Source organism: Coniosporium apollinis (genome assembly GCF_000281105.1).
Source record: "Coniosporium apollinis CBS 100218 chromosome Unknown supercont1.38, whole genome shotgun sequence".
Classification (NCBI taxonomy): Eukaryota; Fungi; Ascomycota; class Dothideomycetes; genus Coniosporium; species Coniosporium apollinis.
This window is the reverse complement of record NW_006913300.1, coordinates 144,829-172,182: the sequence shown is the minus strand read 5'-3', so window position 1 is coordinate 172,182 and position 27,354 is coordinate 144,829. Positions and strand designations below refer to the sequence as shown.

At 53.4% G+C, this 27,354-nt stretch overlaps 9 protein-coding genes across 9 annotated transcripts; 4 read left to right on the top strand and 5 right to left on the bottom strand.

Annotated features, from left to right (window-relative positions):
• Positions 1-1,360: 1,360 nt before the first annotated feature.
• W97_07409 (vacuolar protease A) lies at positions 1,361-2,738 on the bottom strand (the record flags this gene model as incomplete). Its single annotated transcript, XM_007785039.1, has 4 exons — positions 1,361-1,652; positions 1,703-2,357; positions 2,418-2,571; positions 2,637-2,738. 4 exons carry the CDS (start codon positions 2,736-2,738, stop codon positions 1,361-1,363), a joined length of 1,203 nt encoding a protein of 400 aa, XP_007783229.1.
• Positions 2,739-6,684: 3,946 nt separating this feature from the next.
• Positions 6,685-7,158, top strand: W97_07408 (uncharacterized protein; the record flags this gene model as incomplete). The annotated part of the gene is made up of 1 exon (XM_007785038.1): positions 6,685-7,158. One exon carries the CDS (start codon positions 6,685-6,687, stop codon positions 7,156-7,158), a length of 474 nt encoding a protein of 157 aa, XP_007783228.1.
• A 1,317-nt stretch (positions 7,159-8,475) lies between these two features.
• On the top strand, positions 8,476-9,186 carry W97_07407 (60S ribosomal protein L12; the record flags this gene model as incomplete). Its single annotated transcript, XM_007785037.1, has 3 exons — positions 8,476-8,481; positions 8,619-8,792; positions 8,848-9,186. 3 exons carry the CDS (start codon positions 8,476-8,478, stop codon positions 9,184-9,186), a joined length of 519 nt encoding a protein of 172 aa, XP_007783227.1.
• A 319-nt stretch (positions 9,187-9,505) lies between these two features.
• On the bottom strand, positions 9,506-11,081 carry W97_07406 (uncharacterized protein; the record flags this gene model as incomplete). Its single annotated transcript, XM_007785036.1, has 2 exons — positions 9,506-10,018; positions 10,143-11,081. The coding sequence occupies 2 exons, from the start codon at positions 11,079-11,081 to the stop codon at positions 9,506-9,508; spliced, it is 1,452 nt and encodes a 483-aa protein (XP_007783226.1).
• A 555-nt stretch (positions 11,082-11,636) lies between these two features.
• W97_07405 (uncharacterized protein) lies at positions 11,637-14,184 on the top strand (the record flags this gene model as incomplete). The annotated part of the gene is made up of 5 exons (XM_007785035.1): positions 11,637-11,726; positions 11,791-12,368; positions 12,419-12,581; positions 13,059-13,478; positions 13,765-14,184. The coding sequence occupies 5 exons, from the start codon at positions 11,637-11,639 to the stop codon at positions 14,182-14,184; spliced, it is 1,671 nt and encodes a 556-aa protein (XP_007783225.1).
• A 281-nt stretch (positions 14,185-14,465) lies between these two features.
• Positions 14,466-15,585, bottom strand: W97_07404 (uncharacterized protein; the record flags this gene model as incomplete). Its single annotated transcript, XM_007785034.1, has 2 exons — positions 14,466-15,428; positions 15,484-15,585. The coding sequence occupies 2 exons, from the start codon at positions 15,583-15,585 to the stop codon at positions 14,466-14,468; spliced, it is 1,065 nt and encodes a 354-aa protein (XP_007783224.1).
• Positions 15,586-16,188: 603 nt separating this feature from the next.
• Positions 16,189-18,658, bottom strand: W97_07403 (homocitrate synthase, mitochondrial; the record flags this gene model as incomplete). Its single annotated transcript, XM_007785033.1, has 14 exons — positions 16,189-16,619; positions 16,675-16,721; positions 16,774-16,863; positions 16,918-17,031; positions 17,084-17,235; positions 17,356-17,446; positions 17,510-17,537; positions 17,592-17,616; positions 17,686-17,702; positions 17,759-17,810; positions 18,000-18,027; positions 18,085-18,110; positions 18,167-18,459; positions 18,556-18,658. 14 exons carry the CDS (start codon positions 18,656-18,658, stop codon positions 16,189-16,191), a joined length of 1,497 nt encoding a protein of 498 aa, XP_007783223.1.
• Positions 18,659-19,670: 1,012 nt separating this feature from the next.
• On the top strand, positions 19,671-20,347 carry W97_07402 (uncharacterized protein; the record flags this gene model as incomplete). Its single annotated transcript, XM_007785032.1, has 2 exons — positions 19,671-19,999; positions 20,119-20,347. The coding sequence occupies 2 exons, from the start codon at positions 19,671-19,673 to the stop codon at positions 20,345-20,347; spliced, it is 558 nt and encodes a 185-aa protein (XP_007783222.1).
• A 1,340-nt stretch (positions 20,348-21,687) lies between these two features.
• W97_07401 (uncharacterized protein) lies at positions 21,688-24,719 on the bottom strand (the record flags this gene model as incomplete). Its single annotated transcript, XM_007785031.1, has 3 exons — positions 21,688-22,492; positions 22,553-24,494; positions 24,548-24,719. 3 exons carry the CDS (start codon positions 24,717-24,719, stop codon positions 21,688-21,690), a joined length of 2,919 nt encoding a protein of 972 aa, XP_007783221.1.
• Positions 24,720-27,354: the final 2,635 nt, after the last annotated feature.

The window sequence follows — 27,354 nt, the reverse complement described above, 5'->3', positions numbered from 1 at the left end:
GCAACCAGCCCGGTCATCCGGCGCCGGCGATGGCTATCCTAACAATCTCTGCAAATACCAACTGCTCTAGCGGCTGCGACACGTTCAGCCCTCCCAGAGGGTCGAGCAGAGCCGGATTCGCAGATATGCCGAGGTCACGCAAGCAGAGTACCCAGTATCGTGGCAGCCGTCTCTGGATAGCCAGTGCACAATCATCCCGGTCAGCGCTACGAGCCAGCTACGCACAATCGGCACGGAGCGCTTTTCGGTCTACTTACGCAATGTCGCCATTTGCTACCCGACAACTATATCAGCGGTCTCGCGTCTGACTCGAGTAGCGGCTTCTCGGTTTCTACGCATGATTGCTCATTGCCGAACCGTTCTTGCGGAAACGCGGGGGGGAGGGTTACGGAAGTGAGATCTGGCAGTGTGTTTGCCCTGTATCGCAACGGGTGGAGATCAAGATAGAGGTGCTGAGGAAGAGCCCGAAGCCCGGTCACGCTGATTACAGGTTGTAGATGTTGTTTTGACCGCGTGGCTTGGGAGTAGCAGCTACTCGTTGAGAAATAGTAAAAAAATGAACTCAAATTCACGTTGGACAAGCCTAGTAGAGCGAGCTCTTGTGCTTTGGCGGCTTCGTCCAGCTCGGACCTTTTGTTCAGCAGCTGTAGATTGTGGCTTATGGAAAACTTTAGAGTCTAAACAATGAAGCATGCTCCAACGAGTCTTGGGACATCTTCGTCCTGCAGCTGGCCTATGTTGTTTTTAACATAGTCTTGATAACTCCACATTCTTTGTGTATCAGGCATCCATCGCTTCCTTTCGCGCGTTACCGCCGTTGTATTGCGTCCAGATTGCCGGATGGTAGCGCAGTTCTACAGTCTCGACCATCTTGTATTGTAATGAGAACTCCCTCAAACACCAGCAATAGAAGCTAGTCATTTGTCAACGGAAGTTCACTCATGCTGTTTAGTCGTTATACGAAGTAACCCATTTACACACAGTGGCGATACAACTATAGTCCCTCGAAGTCCGACCTTACCTATCCTTTCACATCATCAAAGTAGAGTGCTGGCGAGTTGGGTGATAGCTCAACAGTCTACTACGTTTCTGTACTATTTCTTGATCACGTCCCGAGTTACTGTTCATGGAGCAGTCACATGGTGAATGCAAAGTGGACTTGATAGCTGGCTTAGAAGCACAAGGTATAAGTCGCTAGTTCAAGGTAGAGTAAGTCCGGCCGAAGCCAAGGAACCCAATTACCCTATTTCCTAGTTACATTCTGAGTAAACTCCTTCCGATGCCGAAGATACAATCTCTCCCCTACATGCCTCATGCGCCGCGCCAGACACGTTCCAATCTTTCCCGTTCCTAGTTGAGCTTACGCCTTAGCCTTAGCAAGACCAACAGCGTTGTTGCCAAGGTCGTAGACGGAGTACCACCTCCTCAAGAACGCATCACCGAGGATGGCGAGCGGGCCAGCAGGCTCCGGGAAGTCCATGCCGAAGAACGATGAGATGCAGGAGCCCTGGACCTCGAGGATGTAGTCGTACGGGCCGATGGTGAAGTTGTAGCCAGTGAGGGTGAAGGTCAGGTCAGGGAGGGAGTCGCGCTTGTTGCAGTCGACGGTGTATTGGCCGTTGTAGGACTTCTTTGCGCCGATCTCCTTGTTCCTGCAAAACGTTAGATGTGGATGGGGAGTTGAAAGGCGAAGATGACTTACAGGAGCTCAGCAAGAGTGGAGGGGAGAGCGATGAGCGAGGTGCCGGTGTCGAGGATCACGCCGGTGTTGTCGAGCTCAGCGGTGGCATCGCCGAAAGTGATGGCATCGAGGTCGACCTCCCAGTATGCCTTGCGGCGGAGGGGAATCTTGGTCATCTTGCCGGTGTAATGGTCCTTGTTCACACCGCCGAAGATGGCCTCGGACTCGGCCCCCTTGTCGTTGGTATCGCTGAGATAGAAGGCGAAAACCGGCTCGTCCAAGAGACCCTGGTCGAGCATGTTGTAGAAGGGGGGGACAATCTTGTTAACACTGATGGTGTCGTAGCCGAGACCCATGATGCCGTCGAAGCGGCCGAAGGCGAAGGCAAGACCGGGCTCGGAGGTAGCCTCGGCGAAGTCCTGGTGCTTGATCTTGAGGTCGCCAATCTGGACGGTGTCCTGGGACACGAAACCGCTCAAGCTGCCAGAGCCATATCGGATTTCGAACTTGGTGCCGTTCTTCTTGTAGGTGGACGAGGCGCTCGAGTCATACTTGCTGTGGAGGTAGCAGGCGATGGAGCCACATTCCGTTGATGGAACCCAAAGGTTGGAGCTTCCAGTGTCGAGAACGACCTTGAAGTCCTGCGGAGGTGTGCCAATGGCGATCTCGGAGAAGTCTAGGCAGCAGGTTAGCCATTATGCGCATCAACACCAGCACGGGGAGCTCTGCGACTCACATTGGGCGTTCAAGAAGTTGCTCACGGGCACTGGGTGGTTGCCATCTGGATGAACCGAGGCGTCCTTGAACATCTCATCGCGGTGGCCTTGCGGGCGAATGCCCATGTACTTCTGGCCAAGCGCGCGGACCTGGTCGTGGAAGTTTGCGTGCTCCTATAGCTGCCGTTAGCTGCCATACTGCCTTCCGAAGCTCTAGCACGATGAAGCTGATGACTTACAAGCTGCTCTGATAGAGGCACCTTCTTGAGCTTCATCTTGTGGACTCCGGCCGAGGCGGAGCCAAGCAGCGCACCGGCTGCGAGGAGAGCGGTTGTCTTCATGGTTACGATGCTGTGAGACCCGATACAGCGAATCTACAGCAATGCAGTGCGATATGCGGGATGGGGAGTGGCGGTAATGGGAGGTGTAAGACGGAGGAGGGTGTTGCCTTGGAGATGGCTGGAAACGCGGCGCTGCGGCGAAGGCGCCGGAAGTCGTTCCTGCGTCATGGGGGAGCTTTCCCCGTCCGTGCTGCAAGTCATGCGCTGGACTGACCGCAGCGATTAGCCTGTGGATTGTATTTGAGAGGACGCGTCAGAAAGTGGTGCCTGGACAAGTGGCAATTTTGCAGTACTCTAAGCTAATGCTATGCTGTTTACACGGACGCTACAAGGGGTTGTGGTGGTTGCTGGCCGTTTGAGTGTAGAGAAGACGACTCGGCCACCGCTTGAGTGGTTTCGCTCCTTCTGCCAGGTTTTTAGACAGCAGCGCTGTCGGAGCCAAACCTCTTAATATACCTAACGACTCCAATGGCAGTTCCGCACCTACCCAGCTACCCTGCCACGAAACGTGACCGCCTTGGCATCGCTCTCGGCTAGTCAGCATCGTGGCGGTATCTAGGTACCTCTCTCATTTTCTTCTACCCGCCTTGTCCGGTTTGTTCTCCAATAAAATGCCAGAAAGAAGGACCCTAAGAATCTCTTCCGGCGAGCTCGGGCAATGGGCTCGGGCCAAAGCGGGAGGGTAAAGTTGATGGTTCCAAAGTTCGGCGTTTTGTTTCGCAGATCGACTAGACCTGAGCTGTACGCGGCCAAATCTGATGCTTCAGATCTGGCTCTGGATACCCCGCGTGCTCGACGTGTTCGGCGTGCTCTTGCTTCTCGTGCTTCTCGTGCTTCTCGTGCTGCTCATGCTGCTCGGAGTACTCAGAGCTGCCAAGCTGCTTAGTAAGCAGCTCAGTCTCCAAAACCTCTTGGAGTTCTCTTTCTCGCTTAACTTCACCCCCCAGCCGGAAGCTGTAAAATATTTATGTTTTTATAATTGAGCGGCTAATAATGATTCTTTTTCGAAATTTTGTAACACACCCGCTGGAGCCACCTCCGTAGTTAGTGGTGGTAGCGGTCCAAGGCTGAATGGACTTGGAGCTCTCAGGCTTTTCGTGATTTTGCAAGTTCTGCTTACTAAGCAGCTCGGCGTAGCTTTGAGGCATCCGATACATCCGATGCATCAGCCAGTTCGAGTTAAATTGTGCCAAATCGCGATCGGCTCGCGACCAGCTCGCGATTCGGACCTAAGCTTGGCACATCTGAGACCTCAGAGCTATATCTGATGCATCAGATGTGACGAAAACTTTTACCGATGTGGTCAACCCTTGTACGAAGGTAGCTACGAAAAGTCGCAAGACACGCTAAGGCAGCCACAACAGCGCTATCACGCATCTGTACCGCTTCAGGCTAGCGGTAAGTAGAGATGCAAGCTCTAGCTTAGATCTAAGCAGCATCGACATCAAGACTTCCCTCTAGTATATGGATGATTTTAAGCTGCCTGCCGAATACATCCTACACATAAAAGTGGTGAACAGGCTGACCGAAGGCTAAGACCACACATTAATCTTAGAGCTCTTGACTCGCGGCCCAGCCCCTGTACCTGGCTTACTTGAAGAAGCTAGCGTTGGATAGCTCCCGCTATGGCTGTCTTAGCGAGTCTTGCGACTTTTGGTAGCCGTACTCCGTAGTGCGCGGCTGATAAAAGCTTCGCTTGAACCAGGACCAAGCGTCCTCATACCCCTAGATCTCACATATCACAAGTCCCGAAAGAACACGAGATACATCCTCATCAATGATATTGCGAAACACAGTGTCACTGTAAACCCCGCTTTTGCATCATCGACGAGAACGTCCAGTGAGATTTCGGGAACCAACCCCTCCACACCGAGCAGCTCTTACATCCACGCGACTCTCTTGAGCAGGATCTGCGGCGACAAGTTTTGGCGCAAAGACAGCCACGTTCTTGCGTCTCCACTGTTACTCTGCCGCTGATCCCGACCGTCAGCCGATTGCCGGGGAGAAGCACCGGGACCTGGAAGCAGCACGTTCAGTGTAGTTACACGTTGCCTTGTTGGTTGCACCGGCCTGCACCCCACAGCTGTAGAGCTATACCCCACAGAGCTGCACGTAGCCGGCCTGACCCGGCAGAAGGGGCCGCGCACGCGAGGTGAGCCAAGCACGACGTGCGCAACAGAAGCCTCCCCGCGAAAATCTCTAATGTGTTTCCGACCACGCTTCGCCTTACTCTCACCACGCCCCCCTACCAACCAAGTAACAGATTTCTCGAAATGGTAGAGGATTGACTAAGGCTAACCGAGATAGCTTTTCTATACTATTCACAGTCTCAGAAAGGTTATTGTGTATGTGCTGGTTAGTAAAGCATACTTGTCGCGGTGAGGCTTTTATTGCGTACGACGTGCCATGGACGGCGTGCGGTGGTCCGAGTCCATCACCGCCAGATGGGTACTGTACTACATATTGGGCATGGTACCTTGAACTTTCAGGGACCCGTAATGTCGATCATAACACAGGAATCGTGTGGACTGGAATGACGTACGGGAAGTTGCATGTCGATTGAATCGGCGGCAGCGAGCAGTTCCCAGTTCGTTGTACTCGCGGGTTGCATGCTCAGACGCTGGTTGAGTTGCACAGTGGGTGGAGGTCCTACCTCTCATCCTCTGAACTGTGAGGCCGGACTCGCGTGTTTGTACAGTACATAGCACGGCACGCCACTTCTTCACTCGGTACAATCCAGGCTTACCCTTCGGACGTGGAGGCAGAAGGCGGTAGTACAGGAAGGAGCGCTGCGCTACATGTTGCAAGATATTCTAATTTCCATCTGTCATAAGAACCTCACATATTGGACGCTGCAGTGCAGGAACCCGCCGTACAGAACAATTAGCGAATGAACCTCTACACGGACCTCGATGGCACCATCAACTGCCAAGGAACGTCAAGACCAGACCCACAACAACACGCATGAAATGCACCGGTTCTGTGGCAGTTCTTGCTTATGGGCTGGGGTTGCTTGGTTGGACTGTCTCCTTCCTATTCTTTCTCTCCGGAAGCGCCACGGCGGCCTCAGTTGACGCCTATCCATGCTTCCTCCGCAGTGTTCCGGCGGAGATGATCGCTTGGACACCATATAGCTGTATGATCGATGGGCCATCATTCCGAGGGACCATGGCTTCGAGATCCAAGGAAGACAGCCCCTCTCCTCTGGACGACAATGATCTCGGTACAGGATGCCCCTAAGTCTTGAGGTTGCTATATTCCACAAGCCCCTGAAACCGCACAAAACACTTCCCAGGAAGTAGTTCGATGCTTCGATCTAGCTCAGCATCATGTTCTGGCTCCCCAACTGCGTGCAACCTCGGTTCCTACCGTGCAGAGAGAGTTACAGCAAGATAGCCGAGATTTCCTAGGTCTTCGGTCTTCCGAGTCCTGACTGCATGTCCTGAATGCATGTCGCCATAAAGACGATGCATCGAAGACCCGAGCTAAGGCGTATACATGTAGAGTCTTTGATTCAACTATCTATTAGCAAGAGAACTCGGAAGCCCACCGTAGCACACGGACTGAGATTCGATGAGAATCATCGCCGATTTCTGGGTAGGCTTGCAAGATCCTTCGACAAAGCTCGAGCATATGCTCTGCACCTCGGGTTGTCTTACCTAGAACCTTGAGATCATTACAGGCTGCCTACATGTAGTAGCTGCTGTGTCCGGTAAGCTGCGTGAAAGCAATGGCGTGCTCGTACCTAGAACGAGGTAGTCACAGCTAGACAGGGATGAGGCCTCTCAGGTGTTGGATATAAAGAGACTCGGCCCTCCAGCGTTGAGTCTTCTCCTCCAGAACTCTCATCATCATTCGTTGGTCGTTGACAAGTTCCAATCATCTTCAAACACCGTCTAAGACATTCTTCAATAAGATCTTCCACCCCTAGGACCCAGCAGTAACTATGAAGCTCATTCAAGTCTGCTCTGTTGCCCTCGTCGCTACCGGGCTTGTCGCTGCCCTGCCAACCCTTATCGGCCGCGATGGTGGCTACTACATCAGGGACTTGATCACCGATGGCACTGGCCAGAAATACACCCGGGATGTGAAGCTCATTGTAAGGAGTGATGACAAAGGGGACGATGACGATGACGACGATGACAATCACTGGGGCGGCGACGACGACGGCGACGACGACGACAGCGACCACGACGACGACGACGACGACGACGACGACGACGATGATGATGATGATGATGACCACGACGGCGACGACAACGGCGACGACGGCGACGACGACGATGACCACGACGGCGATGACAACGGCGACGACGACGATGACGACGATGACGATGACGACGACCACAACGGCGGCGGTCACGGCGGCTACGGCGGCGGCCATCACGGCGCCATCAAGAAGAAGAACAAGAAGATGTAAGACAACTAAAAGGCACAGCCATAGGTATGTACCTCCGTGAACTCCTACTACAGCCTTCGCTTTGCTATCACTTTACTAACTCGTAACAGTAGAGACTGTAAGGCGGAATCAGTGGTCCCTTACTCTACTACAGGCCCGCACGGATATGGCGGAGTAATGATCTCAGGTTGTTGCTTCTTTGGCAGTTTCGTTGTTGGTGCAAGAGACAAGCTTGGAAGAACATCGTGGTCCCATGTGTGCGGGATCGTCCACTCATTTGTCGCTTTTCTATATCCCACACTCCTTTGCGCTCCTAGCGAGTGACGGTCTATTTTGTAATACGCGGAAAGTAAAGGAGAAATTATACACTCTTTTTGATGGCATGATCTTAGATGAATTGAATGTGAAACTCACCCTGCTCCCGAGTGATGCCCACAGCGCTATACAGCCCGCCATCTGCTGCATAGAACCAAGGGTTATGGAGAAGGTGGGCAATCTGCGACCGGTATCAGTCCGAGTGCTTCCTCGATATGGGCGTCGTTGCGGGCGGTGATGAGAGGGTTGTGCTAGATATGACTCGAGCATCGGCGGCGAAGAAGGATATCACAAGTGCACCCACTGCGGCAGTGGTGGTGATGGTAATATCAGCCAGCGGATTCCTCAATGCAATCCTGCATGAATCTGAGGAAGACAAAGGCGATAAGTGTATGTTCCGTTTTGCCCTAAGACGCGAGATGATATTGGGGAATACAGAGTTTCGTGCATAATTTGCAAGTGAGAACGCCTGACGTGTCCGGAATTGAGAGGATGAAGAGTGATAAGCGGCACTCCCGCCAGCACAGTGCCTTAAAACTGATACATGGAGAATTACCAGAATTTGGAAAAGGGACGACAGGAGAAAGTGTTTCGAGCGTCAGAGAATGGAAATTTGTTAAATACGCGGCGTATCCAGGAAAGTAATGCATCACGTCTTTTTCCCCATTCCCAACATGGCTGACTGCGTCGACTAGGCAGTTCTTCTTGCTCCCCAACACTGACAGACTTTGGTGAGGTCCATTTTCGTGGCAGACGATAGCGCTGATTGCCCTTCTCGCGATAGCTTGGCGCTCGTCCTCAGGCCATCGGCTTGACAGTTTCGCCGCAGCCCGATTATCAATCCCACCAACACTTTGAAAGTCTAGCTTTACGGCGACTTCGAGCAGCAGCACAACGCCTCATCTTGAGTGACTGACTACCTCACGTCTTGGCCACCCGTGAGTATCGTCACTCGGATCTCTTCGGCCTTCGACTGATTTCCTCTTTCTTGTAGTTTAATCTTCCGCTTTCACACATTTCAAAATGTACGTACAAAGCCACCGATAGCGCGCGAATCACCAAGCGCAATTGTGATTTGGATTCCATCTCAATCATTGCGAGAGCTTCGCGCCGCCCAAAAGTCTTGCCTGGAGGAAATTTAAAGGATATCCAGTCTCCATGCGCAGCGGCTGACCCGCTCCAGGCCTCCAAAATTCGACCCCAGCGAGGTGAAGGTGATCCACCTACGCGCGACCGGTGGTGAGGTCGGCGCCTCCTCCGCTCTCGCGCCCAAGATTGGTCCCCTCGGTCTTTCTCCCAAGAAGGTCGGCGAAGACATTGCCAAGGCGACTGGCGACTGGGTATGGGCATCCAGGAACCCGTTACATATCAGTGCAGTAGCTAACTATCACCCAGAAAGGTCTCCGCGTGACCGTCAGGCTCACCATCCAAAACCGTCAAGCCGCCGTCTCCGTCGTGCCGTCCGCCTCCTCGCTCGTCATCAAGGCGCTGAAGGAGCCGCCGCGGGACAGGAAGAAGGAGAAGAACATCAAGCACACCAAATCGATCCCCTTGGATGAGATCATCGAGATCGCGAGGACGATGCGGTTCAAGAGCATGGCGAAGGATCTGAAGGGTACGGTCAAGGAGATTCTGGGAACGGCGTTCAGCACTGGGTGCCAGGTTGATGGCAGGAGTCCGAAGGAGATCAGCGATGATATCGAGAGTGGCGAGATTGAGATCCCTGAGGAGTAGGGGAAGTGGGCAGGCTTTTGTTAAATTGTCGTCGAAACAATCAATAGATGACCATGGCTACTACGATGACACAAACGCATTGTACGTCGATTCCAGTGACAAGGCTTTCCTCTCCCTTGATACTACTACCATTATGTCTACGCTTGTGAAGATACTCTAGCAAATGTCCAAACTGCTTGAGCAGCATAGCAGTTAACCCATCCAACGCCACTGCCTGCGCTGACCCCTTTCCAAATGCAAGTACAAGGACGCACAGCAATATTGAAAGCAACACACGCCTGACGCCCCCAAAAGATGCTCCCAATCCGTCCACACAGCCCTAGACCTTTGCCCACAACGTGAACCCCACCTTCGCCGTCCTCGCCGCACACAAGGTGCACCCGCCACAAATCAGCACCGCCCCCGCCCACATCTGCGCATACAAATAACTCCCTCCATTCCTCTGAATCAGCGCCCCCGCGAGCGGCGGCCCCGTCAAACACGCCACGCTCACAATACTAAACCCCATACCCATCCTCACCCCCTGGCGTCTCAGATCTGTCGTCAGACTACTCAGCGCTGCAGGGAACATACCCTGCATGCCCGCGCTGCTGAGGCCGTACACGACAGCGAAGGCATACAGCCCACCCCGCGAGGTGACGCCGGCCCAGCCGAAGAGCAGGATGCCGGAGGCGAAGGCGAAGGGGATGATGGTGTTTAGCGGGCCGAAGAAGCGGTCGGAGAGGTGGTTGGGGAGGATGCGCCCGATTAGACCGACGCCATTCATGATTAGGAGGAGGGTGATGCTGTCGGTGTAGGTGAAGCCTATTATGTCGCGGCCGTAGGCGGAGACCTAGGGGGTGTGAGTGGGGGTTGTGGATGGAGGAGGGTGGGAGAGGGGTCATGGAGGGGAAAAGGAAGGGTGCGAAGGAAGGACAGAAGGGAAGGGAAGGGAGAAGCAAAAGGCAGCGACATACGTAGTAGAATGCGAAAAACAGACCCCAGAAGTTGAGGAACATGCCGACGAGGAACAGCGTGTAGGGGAGTTCCTTGAAGGCGGAGAACTCGACAAGAGGACCAGACTTGCGCGGTGGGAGACGGCTCTTGAGAAAGACCACGGTGGGGATACCGAGGCCCAGCGTAAAAAATCCTAGCACTCGGACGGTCCATCCGAACCCTATTCTCGGCAGGAGCTGCTGGACAATGACAGGGTATATTAAGCCTCCAGTGCATGATCCAGATGCTGCTATGCCAATTGCCAACGCGCGTTTCTTCGAGAAATAAGTAGAAAGCAGAGACATCGTAGGACAGAACATCAGCCCACTTCCTATACCCGTACAGAGTCCTTGCGCTAAGAATAGTTGCCAATACTGCGTGCATAGCGAGGTCATAAACATCCCTAGCAGATGCAGGCAAAACCCCGTTACGAAAATGGGACGGAAGAGGCCATAGTCCAACGCCCGACCAGAGAAGGTCCCGATCAGAAACACCAAAAACATCTGGACCGAGCCAACCCAGGAGATGTCAGACGGTGACCGTCCTAGGGCGGTGACATAGTACGCCTGGAAAACACCATAAGACGACATATACCCCCAGGTATTGCTGATAACAATGTGTGCCATGATTGCCTGTGTCCAAGCAGTAACTCCGCCATCTGGTGGCGGCCCTGGGTCCTTCCATGAGGATGCCACCGATCGGCCGGTGATGATCCTGGTGAGGGTAGGCCTAAGACTACTGGCGACAACTTTAGGCTCTGTGTCTGCAATGGGACGGCCATCCGCATCGAAACCGTCCGACATTGTAGGTAGATTGTCTTCTGATTTGTATATATGGTCCGTAAAGTGGGAGTTCGGCGTTTGTGCACCGCTTCCCAGCTCTTTCTCGTCTACAGTGTGGTCACTTTCAGTTACCTGCATGCTGGGGAGGACAGTAAGAATAAAGCGTGACGTAAGAAATGCGGAAAGGCGGCGTAGAAATTGATTCTACTAGCAAAACTACGGGAGTGAGGGGCATCGTGTATTGATAAAGTAGCGAGAACCTGGACACCTTCGAACCAGCGCAACTACGGGTCACCACGATGACTGAAAATGGCAATTGACCAAAGGGCGGGCAGCCATTTTAGCGGGTCGTTGAGATCTCGGACTTCTTGCCGGCTGGCTATAAATGCCGTTAGATCCGCCATTGGGGTACCTAATCTAGCTTTACTCTTTTTGCAGTTTAAGAGCGACGATGGATCATGAGAAGATCATGTTGCAAGACTGGTGATCCGTCTGCTACACCGAGAGTCCTCCAGCGTGTCTTGAATGTTGTACCTTTGCGGAGACCTTTGGTTTTGGTGAGTTGTACTCTATCGAGGTGAGGTCGGGTGTTACTAAGCCGATGCCGGCCATGACGTCGGCTTCGGGAGCCGCATCAAAGGCCGCCGCTGGACGGAAGAGCAATATCATGCTGTAGAAACTTCTGCGCAAGACATGTCAACGCCGCCAACTCAAGGGAGCGCGAGGTTCCTGACGCGTCCAGCGCATTACGTCTCCTCAGCTTCTTGGCTATATCCACTCAAGGTAACGTTTTGCCCACAGAACTTAATCCCTCACCTCCAGCAAGCTGACGCCTGTATTTGAGCAGGGCTTATACTACTTCGTACGACACCCATTCCTCTGGCCGCTGCTGCGCGCCCGCCTGCTTCCTTGCTTCCTCCTCTCCATCTTCGTCCTCGCGAACCTCTTCATATGGACCTACCTGCCGCAAGTTGCCTTCCTAGCCATCTTCCACGGCCCAGCAGCATGGCTGAACGGCACGTTCTTGGTCTTGGGTGAAGGCGCGGCTATTGTGGCCCTACTATTCGAGGCCTTTTTCGTGGATGAGTCACAAGTGGACATGTTTGATGCTATACTGGTCGAGAAGGGCTTCGAAGATCTTGTCGCAACCACCAGACCGGTAAACCCGGACGCACCAAACTCACTCAAACGGCTCGGCAAACCTCGACGCTCGTCAGTATACGCGCCTTTCTCGCTGCGGCAGATCGTGGAGTTTATCGTCTTGCTACCTTTGAACTTTATACCCATAGCTGGTGTGCCGCTGTTCCTGCTGCTGACAGGGTACCGGGCCGGGCCCTTCCACCACTGGCGATATTACAAGTTATTGGGGCTTAATAAGAAGGAGCGGAATGCGTTTATCGGGAAGAGGCGATGGCAGTACATGTGGTGCGTCGACCTGCGTTGCGTTCGTTGTGTACAGGGCTAAAAAAATGCAGGTTTGGAACAGTAAGTTTGATGCTGCAGCTCGTGCCAGTGCTCAGCATGTTCTTCCTTCTCACTACTTCCACCGGAGCCGCTTTGTGGGCTGCCAGGCTTGAAGAAGAACGGCGAATGGCGGGTGCCCAGCCGGCGCAACCTCCTGAGTATGTCGATGACCCCGTATGATGTTCTGTAGCTTGCAACTCAGACATTTCTACTTGGATCCGTGAATCCTCTTGTGATCGTCTTAATGCGGCTTCCATTCGAACTTCCAATTTCGTTCCCTCAAAGTCCTAGAACCGCAGGGTGTTAATATGTCCATATCAGGTTTGGTGGCTGCCTTGTCCAGACGTCATGATGCATGTCAGCTCGTATTCAAGGCGTAACGTCTTGTGACTCATCTGCGCAATAAAACACTTAGAAGTGAGCTCCTTCATCGGCTCGACAGCCTTCGTTGATGCTATGTCGTCAGCCTCATGGACATTCAGAGTGCTAAGCGTCCTCAGTGGTTGGTTACAACCAACCCACGATGCTTTCTTCAGTAGTCTACCCTTCGATTACCGATGGCGTCTTCTGCTCTTTCAACCCTTGGCCATTCTTATCAACTTGATGAAACACTTGCCATGGATACTCTCGGATAGGTATACAGTTCATCAGATCTCAACACATGAAGGCCGCTCCGTCCGCGCAATCGTCTTCCAGCCACCGCGGCGCGGTGACCCCAACCGCCTCAGACCTCTCCATGTCGATATCCACGGCGGAGCCTTCATAGGTGGCATCGCCGAGGCTAATGCTGCTTTCTGCGCCCTCGTCTCGGACAGGACTGGAGCTGTTGTCGTCTCGACTGAACATCGTGTTGCACCCAGGTACACCTTTCCTGCCGCCCATGACGACGTTGACGATGTGATCAGCTTTCTACTTGAGAATGCACAGTCTATGTTTGGGGCGGATCCGAAACTTCTCACTGTCTCGGGCTTCTCGGCTGGGTCTAATCTTGCGCTCGCGGCGTCGCAACAGAAGGCTTGTCAGCCGCCGGCGGACACAGCTATCAAGGCTTCGGTGACTTTTTACGCTCCAGTAAGCAGTGTCGCGTTGCGTCAGCGAAATCGTAGTCTGCGTTCACCAATAGCTACTAGCCTCTTAGGCGGTTAATCCAGATATCGAAGCCCAAATTTTCCTTGGCCGCCAGTGTGTCTCAGCGCCGGTCACAATATGCTTCTCTTTCATATCGTTCCTCCAAGCTTCAAACACAGCCCTCCCACCGTCCCGTTGCGTGATTTCACGTCCTCCCTTGACCCCAAGCAACTATCTTTTCCAACATAATCCCCTGTCATCAACGACCTCTTTCCTAATCACTCACCAGGTCGACCTTCGCCTCCCCCCACAACTGAAGCCAAAACCGCCCAACTTTCCCACACACGACCCCGCCACCTACCTCCTCCCCCTCTTCGACGCCTACGCCAGCCCCTCCCGCGCTGCAAATCTCACCAACCCGCGCCTCAATCCCATTCTCGCGACCGCCGAGACCCTGCCCCGGGATATGTTGTTCATTATCCCGACCATCGACATCCTGCTGCATGAGCAGCTGACGTTCGTCGAGAGGCTGAAGAGGGAGACAGAGGGGAGTGGCCGTAGGATCGAGAATCGGTTGGTTGAGGGGCAGTGGCATGGGTGGGCGGAGTTGCCGGGGTGGGCGATTGATAAGGCGACGAGGGATGAGGCGTTCGATGCTGCGATTGAGTTTTTGAGGGACGCGCATCGGAAGTATGGGTGGGAGTTATAATGATGAATTATGTTGAATAATGGGTATCAGGGGGGCAGGGTGCACTGCACTGCACATTGCGATTGGGCTGGGATATGTGGATTGGATCGTACCCGCTCCGCTTTAATCTCCTCTTATCCTGAAGCCGTGGGCTTCATTCAGCTTGTACAACAGACTCTCGACTCATGCAACCAAGTCAGTGTATGATCATCTACCAATCGGCACCAGTACCATGCAACCCATGAACCCACTCCTCTTCACGCCATGACGCCGGCTCAGATTGGCAGCAGCAACAACAATATTCAGCCCCCCATAACAGCCCTAACATCCCACACCAGCACCCTCTCATCCCACCCACAACTCGCACACCACCCCTCGGCCCCAAAAAGACACCAATCCACCCCCGTCACAAACTCCGTATGCCTCCCCATCCGCCCCATCTCCCTCCCGCCTCCAAACGCCATCGGATCCGCCACCTCCTCCCCACCCCCTTTGACCCCGACCGCGCTCCCATCCGTCCACACCCGACACGTCATGTCATAGCTCGCGCTCAGCAGCACATCGCTCAGATGCGGGCTCCACGCCAGCCTGCGCACCGCGTACTCGTGGCCCGGCAGCACGGCCACGGGCCCCGCGCCCGGGCTCCGCAGGTCAAAGGTCCGGATCGCGCGGTCGACCCCGCCGACGGCGAGCACGCTGTCGCGGTATTTGTTCCAGTCGTGCGTCAGGGCTTCGGCGGGCGGGATGCCGACGGGCGCGGGGACGCCCATGCGGGGTTTCGGCGGCGTGTGGATCGGGATGCTGAGCGTGAGGTGGTTTGACGCGCTGGCCGGGGTGCGGAGGTCGAAGACGCGGAGGTGGGAGTCTGAGGAGACGGCGGAGAGGACGGAGGGGTTGTGCGGGGAGAAGGAGGCCGAGTAGGTGCAGGAGTGGGTTGGGAGGGTTGTCAGGGAGGAAGAGGAGGAGGGATCCCAGATCTTGATCGTGCCGTCCCAGCTGCTGGACAGGAAGGTGGTTTTGGTGAGCAGGTTCCAGTGCACGGAGAAGACTTCGCGCGCGTGCTCCTGCCAGGAGGCGATGGGGAAATCGGAGAGGGAGAGGTCGAAGAGTTTGATGCTGCCGTCGCCGGAGGCGCAGAGCACTTGCGATTCGTGCGCTTCGGACCAGGCGAGGTCGTAGAGTGAGTCTTGGGTGTCAAACCTAAAGAAGAGGTTAATGGGGTGAAGTCTGGGCGAGGTAGTTTGGGAGGATCGCATGCCATTTCTCTGCCACGACACCGTTTGGCGTGAGCCCTAGGATGTAAAGCCTTCCATTGCCCACAAGACCAAAGTTCGCGGAGGCCGCGACGGCGATGCGCGAGTCGAAGAAGGGCGAGTACTTGACGCTGTAGCCGTTGAAGCCTTGGGTGCGGAACTCGAGCATGATTGAATCAGCCAGCGACTGGCACGATGCGGTCTATCTGTCCGAGTAGAAGAACGAAAACGAGTAACAGACGTGTCTGCTCATGGCCCCTCCACCCTGCCACAAACCGACTCGTGATGGAACATGTGGAAGATGATGCCGTTCCAGACATCCATCTGGTTATCGATAAACAAATTTGAGCCGAGGCTCTCCAGTTTCCAAGCATGAAGTTGAAAGTTGAGGTGGGCGACTGAGCTGAGCTCCGCTCCAAGGAACCGCCATGGTCCTCTGCCTTTTGGTCATTGTTCTTGAGCGCCCGCTACTTCCAGAACGCAGCACAAATGACTTGTAGTTTGACGACGAGATTTGGATCAGGCCTGAGCGAGCTGTAATGATACTCTTATTTGTAAGGTAACGATTCCCATCTACTCCAGAAGCTATATACAGGGTGTGCCTCCTCATAGATGCATCGCTAGATCTCCGTAGGGACAGTTGTAGTAACTTTTTGGCCAAAGGCCAGGATAGTCAGCGATATAGCAACATCCGCTCCCGTGCTGCCGTCAATCCACTTTTAAGTCCTGCCCTCCAGAAGAACATGTCGAGACCGATGTGTAGACACCATGGTTATGCGGCAATTGAAGTCTTGGTCTTCTTGGCTCTGGGTACCTCGGCCTCCTTGTCGACCGTCTCATCCAGCTCCCTCTTCTCCGGCTCAGCCGCAATCTCCTTCTGGGCCTTCTCGAACTTCTCCTTCTCCTGCTCGGTCATGTTCGGCAGCAGTGGCTTCTCCACATCGTTGTGCAAGTTGAAGTGGAAACTCCGGATAATCGAGTCGGCGTCATCGATCGCGAGAGGCCTGACATCGGCCATCGCCTTGATCTTGACGGTAACGGCCTTGACCTGTGCGTCTGTCATTTGTAGGCCTAGTTGGTCTACTCTGGACTTGATGGCGTTCCATCCAGTAAGTCGGGAGGCGAAGTGCACGTATCGGCTCATGCCGAAATCGCTCGGAGTGATGATCTCGTAGGTCGATGGGTTATTCAGGATGGCCTTGGCTGCGTTGGTGTCAGTTGTGCTGTTGCCACTTCGAGAGTTGGCTAGAAAGCATACCATGAATGCCTGCCTTGTGCGTAAATGCGCAGAATCCGGTGATGTAGCTGAAATGGTTAGCGCTAGATAAAAAAAACCTTTGGTCGATGGGCGACAAACTTGTTGAACGGGATGTTGATTTGCACAGCTTCGGCTACAAGGTCCTCAATCTCCTTGAGCTTCTCGAGCTTGTACTTGCCCTTGACGTAGCTGCAAGAGTTGTTAGCGTGTGCAAGGCGAACCGTTCAACTGATGTGGACTCACTCTCGGTCAGCGACAATCATCCTAGCCATGAGACCACCCAGAGGCGTGATGCCGTTCCGCTCGCCAATGCCGATAACCGATGTATCGACATGGGTTGCGCCGGCTTCTAGTGCGCTGTCTACCGTAAGTGTTTTTCCTGCATTCGTGAGGGGCATCCGGTACACACCAGTAGGCATTCGCTATCGCGCAGCCAGTGTCATTATGGAAATGGGTTTCGATGTCACATGACACAACGCCGCGCAATGTGCGGACCAAGTCGTAAACCTGTCTTGGAGTCGCGCAACCCACGGTGTCTGCAATTCCGACACGATTCACGCCCTGAAAACATACGTTAGCGTGAGAGTCTCAAGAATTGGGCAAGACATAAGATATTTCAGCAGGCTGGATGGTATTCACGTGATCGGACTTTATCAGGGGCAAGAATATCGCAACACTTACCACTTTGTCAACCGCGCTGTAGATCGTCAATAGATCCACAAGATCGCTCCTGAAACTATCTTCGGATGAAAATCGAATCTCCAAGCCCTTGCTGCAAAGTGAATCCTATTAGTACTTGATGTGCACGACAACGGCATCGCACTCGGCTACGCACCTCTTGACGAACTCTATGACCTCGATAGCTGATACAATTGTAAGTTGCTGTTCGATATCTCAGGCTATCTCTGCCAGCGTACCTGTGTTCTTGATATAGGTCATGTCCTGAGCGGTGACAGCCGTTAGCAGCCAATTCTTCCGAGGCTACGGTAGCAGACAATAGTTCAAGCGTACCTTTCCATGCGAGTGTTCTGGCTCACAGTTAGCATGACAGCAGCAAGAGAATAACACTGGCTAGAAGACTAACCGCGCAAGTGTGCTGATGTGCCAATGACCACCTGAGCCAACGCGTGAGTACGCTTCCAGCGTGCTTCGGAGAGTCCACATAAGCCTCCGGGGGAGGATCGCTCACATCGACGCCCTATTCAAGTTCGTTGGTCAGCTTTCCATGCCTTGACACGGAACATATACAGCGACTTACATCTACACCCGTTTCCTGTTACCCAGGTTAGCAAGCGAAATCAAAAGCTTCGCGCATAACAACTTACGACTGCTATCCTTGCATCATCCATATGACTGTGTGACCCTCGTTAGACCGTCCATTCCTCCGGAGTAGCTTGTTGTGAGTCATACCATCGAACGTGTGTAAGGATTTTGGCCTGGTCGCGTATCAGCAAAGGTGCGATGGGCGGCCACAACGCTACCGTTGAATTACCTTCAAGCCGAGCTTGCATATCGCCTCGCAGTCCTTGCGTGACTGTTCCGACGCCGCAGGACTGGTAAGCTCGATGTAATCCACGCCAAAGTCGTCGAGCGCCCTGGCAATCTTGATCTTGGTCTCGGTGTCGAAAAACGCATTGGCGAATTGCTCTCCCTCTCGTAGGGTGCTCTCGATGATCTTGAAGCGTGATATGTTGCTCAGAAAGTCGCCGACGGGGGCGTATGGGTTTGCTTGCATGTGCGGGTGCGGGTTTTGTCTCGTCTCAACGGCGGTAAAGCCTGGGTGTGCTACAGGGCCCAAAAGTCAGCGCTTCTGCGCAAAAATACTGCCTTCTACTCGCAGGTTAAGCTGCGCATGAGCTCCTCGCGTGACGATATACTAACATCCGTTGGTGCCGTTCGCGCCGTTCGCATGGCCATTGACGCCATTGGCGCCGTCTGTGGCATTGCCGTTCGTCGTAGGAGCGTCGTCGACCGGAGGGCACATTTTTGCGGGTGGATGGGTAAGAGGAGGGGGTGAGTCGGTGAAGCTTGGTGGGATGACAGGACCTAAGAATTGCGCATGCGATTGCGAGTCACAGCTGAAAAGTTCCTCGCTTACGCATCATTGCCGCGGCCAAGCTGGGCCTCAGGCCCTCGACGTCAAACGGGAAAAAGGCCTCACCGCGACAGCGGCCCGGCGCTCGTTCGCCGTCAATCTCACAAAGGAATCCACGTTCAGCCGCCGCAGTAAGTTTTTGAGAGTGAGCGATAGGACGTCAAACCTTGAGTCAGCTATTCAGACTGTGTTATAGAGCATCACAATGATCGCAAAAGCAGCTTTGTTGTTGATGCAGCCCTGGATTTCTAGTTTCGCGGTGGGGCTTTTTTCCTGCTCGACGTGGCCACGCCCGGGAACCTGTCCCGAAATCGGCCCCTTCCGCGGCGATCCTCCGCAAATCCGTCGGCGTGCATGCACTCATCCCGCCAACATCTCCTCTCTGAGAAAGGAGCCCAAGGTCCCGTCTCCGCACCAGGTCTTCCTGTTTGTGGACCATTCAGTGCGTGGCAAGCTTAACAATCATGTATATCCCCAAATTGTTGGGTGTGACGGGGAACAAGCCAAGTTGGGAAAGTCTGAAACAGTGGCTTCTGGGCTGTGTTTTACTTGATCGCTGCATTTCTTCTCCCTTCACATATTCAGCACGTAACGAAGCGCCTTAGCTAGACGCTACGACGGGGGTTGGGCGATGGTAAGTGTTTCGTGAGCCTTACTTTTGGCCTGGCTCATCACGGCCATGTACACTTTTTGGTTAATTGATGACGCTCCTCTGAAACGGATGTCGAGAGCCATTCTCCTTATATACTTCAGAAGCGAAGCGTGTCCTTCCAACCCACACACGAACCTCTCTAGATACTTAGCCTCTCTCATAACAGGACAGCCCTTTCTTACCATCTACTTGTCCAACCTCTCCAGTCTTACTCTCCTAGCCACCAGATACGCTCCTTCATCTTCCATCATGAAAGTTATATCCCTTCTCCTCTTCCTGAGTGCCAGTCTCACCGCTGCCTCCCCTCTAAAACCCCGTCAAGATCGCGGCTCCTACACCGTCCCGGGCCTCGGATCACGCAAGCAAGCCGTGACATCCGCCGGCGGCACGTCGCTGGACCTCGCAGTCGCGATGCTAGAAACGGACGGCATGACTACCGACTACGCGTACGGCGACAACAAGTCCGGCGACAGCGCCAACTTCGGCATCTTCAAGCAGAACTGGGGCATGCTGCGGGAGTGCGCAAGCCGGTTCCGGGGACAGTCCAACTATGACTATAACAACGGCAATGTGCTAAAGTGAGTCAATTTCATCTGCGTTCCTCACCCGACCGCTCTGCCATGGCCGCACTGGAGCGAAGCCAGCTGCCTATGCCACACCTCTTGAACCCTATAACTGACGTCCTACCCTCTTACAGCTGGGACCTCAACGCCGACGTCACCGCCCGCCGCGAGTGTCAGAACTACTACGGCTACGACAAGTGGTTTGCCGGCCACCGTAACGGCGCTTCCGGCCTCAGCAACCCGAACACGCAGGATATTACCAACTACAAGACCGCGGTGCAGTGGATCCAGAGCCAGATTGATAGTGATTCGCGGTTCAGAACCGATGATACCAGGTTTTGGGTGGACGTACCAGCGATCTGAGTGGGCTTCTAAGATCCTATGAATGGACGGCTAGTGGACGGTTGGCTTGGGGCTGAGGCGTTTGTAGTCTTGTACATAGCTTCGTTTCAGTGCAGCATGGTGTTACTCGGTTCTACATGCTTTGGTCCCCAGCTTCTTCCGTCCAAAGGGCTTTTAGGTTCATCGAAAAGAGTATTAAAACCTACGTCACCCTTCGCTGCGTCTGGCACGCATATCACTGGCTCAATATCACACTGTTCGCTGATGCCTTGTTGTCGAGAATACCGTTGCTTCTATTCTTCCAAGCCGACCTTCGACATATAGAGCAAGTATAGAATAGTTTAAGCGTCGTGTATATATCGCCGCGGATACATCCAGTATCTCATACGTCACGATGATTGCTCCCTATGCTCCCGTTTCAAAGCCTTGTCAAAAAAATCTCCAGTTTCTTCTGCGAGTGCGGTGCGTCACGTAAGACATATACGGCAACTCCGACTCCATTTCGTCACATACGGCCATAGATCAAAGAATACTGGGCATCCCGTTCGCTCTGCCATTACATAAGCTTTGAATCGGTAGATTAGTAGTTAGGTGGGTGACCACTAGCGAATACCTGCTGCTGTATGTTTTTTGGCTTTTGTTTTGCGGTGGTGTCATACAGGACGAACCATTTGAGCTTAATGTTGCTATCGTTTTGCAATTCACGATCCGTTGTTCGGATGTGACAGATGCATAGGTTGGCAGGAGAAGAGTCCTTTCGGAGGCCAAGTTACCCATGTGACTTGAAGGTGATTAATGTGAAAATACTACCCAGGAGCATCGCCGTCTCCTCAACCTCAGTTCACGATGATACGGCCATCGTTAAGTATTAGGGCAGATTGTATGGAAGATCGCATGCGTCTTGAGCTCGATTGCATAGTGGGCTTTCTATTGTGGTTTGGACACACACTACTGCAGCCGCCACGGCTTCAATTCATGCTTTGAGATGGTTTCGGCGGGGTCTAAATATTGCGGATGGTGGCATGAAGAGTCAGCATGGCGTTTATGGACGGTTCTAAACAGCAATCGAACTGCAGATGGAATCAGGCCGTGGCAAAGCAAGCATAACGAAACTGCATCATCCACAACCCGCTTTTAGGACGAGGACACCCCAGATGGCTGATGCAGGAAACCTTTTATTATGTTTTCCCAAATTACTGCGATGTGTTGCCACTCCAATCTCTACGAAATGTGGAAGATCTTTAGTATCGAATGTTATCTTAAATCATAAGCGTACACGAACACTCTCCGAGCTGCAGACAACGGAAGGGAATCAAGAGGTTGTGCATCCACTTCTCGTCATCCTCTCGGGAACTCGGCATCTACAACTCATCATCAAAGTTGTATTCCAGTTCCCAGTCCTCCCTGTTCTCGATCTCCAACTCTGACTCGTACAAGCCCTCTTCTTGGCTTCCCTGCACCAAGGCCAAGAAGTAGCACTCCGAGACCTTGCCTCCGGTTATCGAGTATACCACATCCTCACTCTTCAGCATCTCCATACCCTCAGCCGGATCCTTGACCAGGAAAACCTTGGACGGGAGACTCGAGTTGGTGTAGGCGCACTCAACAGGGAAGAACATGTTGAAGTCGGCGTCCAAGGCGACGTACACGTCAGGCGTCGATGGATCCTCGTCAATGTCGAAAGGAACAAGAGCAACGTAGACCGAGGAGGATGGGATTTCCTCCTCGTCGGATACGCGCAGACGACTAACACCCGTGGCAGACATGGTGTTGTTGTAGTAGTGAAGGATGTGGTAGCTGCCATCCATCACCGCAACGCTCTCGGCGTGAGCCCAGAGATCTCCGCAATGGACGTCGATATCCTCATTGTACTGGTCTGCGGGGCTGTGGATGTAGACGTTTCCATCCGTGCAGCTGGTCAGAGCAAACTGTTGTGAGTAGTCCATAATCGTGGTGAACTCGTAGCCATTAGTGTCGTTGTACGGACTCGCGGTGATGTTGGGATCGTGGTATCCAATGAACTCGAGGTCTGTGATGACATTCTCAGTCACATCAATGACCGTCTCGTTGGCCGGCACGGTCGTGTTGTCTTGACGGACCATCAAGCCATGGCGCCAAGGGGCTCCTAGCTCGGCCCGCTTCGAAGCAGTCTTGCTCTTCTTAAGCCTGTAAGAGATTAGTACCAAGTCACAAACGCTCCGCAAATGCTCCCGCAGATAAACTTACGGAATGCAGCCCTGTGTGATACTCTGATAACCAGTGTCATGGATCGGTACTCCGCCCGTCCATGGCCCCGCGCTGTAACCAGCCTGAAGCTCATTCTTCCACTTGAGGCTTGTTGAGATGCCCTTGCATCCGTTACTACTCTCTATACCACCCTCGAGCTTCCCGTCCTCGTTGAGCCCTATCTTGGCGGCGACTTGTGCGGCGGCCTTGAGGGACGGCGTGTTCTTGATGTGGACATCCCACTTGCAATATTTGCAACTGCCGCCGAGAATGTGCATGCCCAAGGCGAGGTCAATAGGCAGACCAACTTTAGCAGAAACTTCCAGCTCCCCCTCGGCCTGAAATATGGGCTCGAAGCGCGGTGTCCATCCCGCTTGGAAACTGCTCTTGTCTTTGAAGTTGTATGTGTAAGTCGCCTTCGCAAGACGGTATTCAGCACCTGCTAGGATCGTTCCCGAGGCGATTGCCTCGAACTCGAAATTCGCCCCAAGTGTCAAGATGGGTCCCACTGCAACACCTCCGGGGAGATTGAACGCCGGAAGTGCGACTTTGAAGAGGGTAGCTTCCTCTGGCTTCAACTTGTGTTTGATTGCGGCGTCAATACCAATCTTGAGCCCTGCCTTGATGTCGGCATCGAATGTTACTGTTCCGTCGGTGACGCCGTCAAGAGGTGCGACAGTGATCTTCCCTTTCATGGCGATGCTGCCTTGGATACCGCAATCGACGCAGTAGAGGTCGAGATGACCACTGAACTGCGAACTCTTCTTAACGCCTCCCTTGTCCTTGGTAGACTTGGTGACGAACGACTTGAGCAGGAGCTGTTCGCCCCAAGGGGACTGTGTGACCTTGACCTTTGAGTCATTCGGCTTGCATTTCGCATTAATTGCCGCCTTCTTCTGCGGATCCGCTTCGTTCTTCTTGCATTCACTGGGTTGTGCTGGCAGGAAGATCTTGTCGAATTTCTGATCGAATTCTTTCTGGAATTTCAAAACCTTGTTGGCTAGATAGCCAGCGGGATGATTCTTTGCAATGCTGAGGCCAAAGCCAACCGGATCGGCCGTTATCTTCTGGACCTCGTCCTTGACCGCCTTCACGGTCGCTGCTGGAACCTTCTTCACACCATTTACAACGGCTGAACCGGCATTCGACGCCGCATTCCAAGTTGCCTTGGCGCCGTTTGCGAGGCTGTCCTTGGCTTTCTTGACGGACTCTAGAAGAGCCCTTCGAGAAAGTGTATCTCGCTTGTTCTTGGCCTCTGGGAAGAGCTCAGCAAGCTCAGCATCGGTGAGGAACTCGATGTCCTCGAATTCTTCATCGCTGTCGGCTACGATCTCATCTTCACCAAGCTCCGGCACAGCTTCCAGCACGAGATCCGCAAAGGAGAATGCTTCCAGCTTCTGGTACCCAAGATCGACATCCAGGTCCTCGTCGAAGTAATCACCCAAGCAAGCTGTCGGCAGACCATACCTGGTGTCGACAGGAGCATAGCAGGTGTCACCGTCGTCGCCAGATCCAGAGAAAGCCGGGTCGGTGCCTGCAGAAGTAGGGCGGGAGCCCGATACGGTGGTCGGTGATGGCTTCCATGTGCCCCATTCGAGGTCGATCTTGTCGATGACATCGTTCAAACCTGCCGGGGTACCCTTGGCAATGGCGCTCCCGGTCTTAGGGTTGAAGTTGACATCGTGGACTTGGAAGTAACACCTTTCACCATCCCAGTAACCACCACATCCCTGAGTATAAGTGACCATCAACAGACCGTTGTCGACGCTCCAACTGCTCGAGGCCCGGGAGTAAGCAGCTGGGCTGGTGAAGACGATGCTCAAGGCACCCTGCTGGTAGGTGACACTCTTGACAAAGTCGGAATGATCAAGGACGACGGAAGGCGTTTTGAAATACGGCGTCATGAAGGCCATCATGGCTTCCTTGCGAGGATCGGCACGTCCTAGAATAGTCAGCGATGGGGAAGATTGGCCGCAAGGATGAGTGTGTACCCACCTCCAGAACCGTGCTGATCATAGTATAGGGGCACACCAGAGTTTGCTTCTACTGGGCGGAGGTTGTCGATATTGGACTTTTGGTGGTCCCAATGAACAGCGGGGAGAAGAGTCTTCGTAGGGGCCGCAGTCGACTCAAAGACTGCCGTTCCGGAAGCCATGCTCGCGTACATCGTGCTTGTGATAGTGGCGGTGGGGGATGCTATCATGGATCCAGTGCCGTAGGGAACACGAGGGGATCCAGTACCATATGGAACGCCATGAGTCCCGTTCGTGGCAGGTGATGAATGATTGGAGTAGAAGCCAGGCTCGATGACTGGGTGCGCTGGGAGCGCCGCAACAGAGGCTGCCCAGAGGGCAGCCGCCAGTAGACGCGGCATTTTGATTAATTATTATGTGTGTCAGCAGAAGTGACAGTCACTTGTAGAGAACTGATAGTTATAGGGTAAAGACTGAAGTTGGTGAGAAAATCTACAAGTAAAGAATGAATTCTGTCCGATTCTAACGAGTGACGAGGACAAATAGAGATGAAGTGACGAGAAGCATAGGATGTAGCAAGGCATTTATGTCCAGACTTCTGTCCCCTGATCGAACGCTGTCTCGGGTGTTGCATTCCATCCAGCACCGGAGACCGGCTCTTAGTCGTCGCTAGCAGACGCCATTCGCTGCCACAGTGAAGCTCTAAAGAGCCGGTACGCAACGGAGGAAATGTGGCTGGCTGACAGTGGTACTACTGCCTGAGTGAACGCCCTGCCAGGTCAGAGCCGCTTGTACAGGGACAGCCACCCCATATCCACAAACGCAAATACCATCGCTGCTTTGGTCAACATCGTGCCTGAACTGTAGGCAGGAACCAATGAGGAGCAAAACGGAGTGGGGATGATTGACCATCATCCCCAGTACCAGGTACAACATGACCCCCCCTGACTCGGGTGGAAGCTGGGAGCGCGAGACCTTACCGCTGGAGCGGCGCCTGCTGATATCGAATTCGTGGTTCTGGAGGCACTTGATAAAAGCGAGCAATCAGGGGGTGTCTAGATCTCAGTCAATGTGTGCATTGATGTGACGGAAGACGTGCCGCGAGCGGGATCTAGTCCATGATGGGTAAGGTGGTATTCAAGCGCCGGCAGCTCCGCTTGCCTGACAGCTCTCGACCGCAAGCCTCTTCAGCCTCAAAGAGCCTTTGAAGGCCCGATTAGGCTCGCTTGGTCTCGCTAGAGTCCTCAATTTGGCATGAACAAACCACTATGTGGACCCTAATCTCCTTGTCAGGATCTGGCGGATGATGCACGCGAAGAGATGACTCTGGGTGATTCGAGCGGCAGGTTAACACGCGACAATTGCACGATCCATGTGCCGAGTAACCTGGTTTAGCTTTGTTAGCTTCTCATGTCTTCTGAAGTGAAAATTCAGCTCTCTGGTGGTCGCGAGGGCCCAACTACTTGAGATGTAAGGCTGCAGGTATCGAAGCTGATGTGCATCAGCAGCATCCTCCCTGCGGATAAGTGACCGAAGTTAAAGGTAGCATGCTTTCGATATCACCTGCCTGACCTCAAGCGTGTATTGAAGAAGATCGTCAAATATCACGGCTTTCCACCAGTGTTTCGTATCACAGCTGGTGGTCACATCGTTCTACACGACATCACATCTGGGGGCCGAGAATAGAGCATCCTACACGGGTTCGAGACAGCATCGAGGAACGTTTGATAATCGTCAAGTGGAGCGTTTTGTGTGATCAACACATGAAGTAGAGATGACGCTCATCTAGCGTCTCCTTCACATAACACAGGCACAGGCAGAGATTCCAGAGAGACAAGGCATGAGAGACAGACACTAGAGCATCCTCTTCCCCGACCTCCCGCCCAAGGCGAAAGCATCAGTGAAAAGCACTGTCGTAATGGCGGACCAGCAAAAATTGCGCCGGTGAAGCCCCCGAAGGAGATTCAAACCAGACTACCGCCGCGCTGTGCAATGCAGGGTGTTCTGGTTGATCGACCGTCGTCTTGGTCACGGTGATCCCAACAAGGTCTGTAAACATTGTTAGCAAAAGTGCATGTTAGGGGGTCATTTAGGGGGTACGCGCAAGTATAGAGAAAAAAGAAAAGAGGAAGAAAGCCCTCCCAGCGCCCAGACCGGCGTTTCTGATATCCAGTTGGAAGCCCCCTAATGCAGGGCGGCGCTCATGTCAGCGTTTGCACGCTTTGCAACACGGCGACTTCTGATGGTGCATCTCTTTGGAAGCAAATCGGAAAGTGAACGAGCTCAGGCTCGGTTGCAATTCCCAGGCTTTACGCGTTGTGTTTACTCGGAAACTAGTTCTTGAACTTGACTTTTTGCACTGCACTCAAACAAATAAGCCGTTTAGAGCGGTAGGTATATTGCGGAGTCACTCAAGTAGTCAGCTCATTTGACCGACCGCTAGTTAGACCGACCCTCATGTGCGGAGTTCATGAAATTCTTCGAAGCCCATGTCTAGGAAGTGATTGAGTTGACACAATCGATACAACACAGGATTTTCAACTAAGCCGGAAGAAATAGCAAAGCCACTGTATACATGGCTGATAGATACACCTGCAGCAGTTTCACGCCTCTATGAATAGATTTCTAACTTTTCCTGAATGTCAGATCGAGATAGGTGCTGTCAGAACATTAATGTTGCAACTCAGTATTATCGCGAATGAGTCAGGGTGCCCCAAATGCTTCAAAATGCTCAATTTCTGTCACGCTGGAGAAGGCACAACCATTTCTTAAATGGCGGATATAACTCAACTTCAAGAGCCACGCGATAGACAGTATCATATTCTCAAT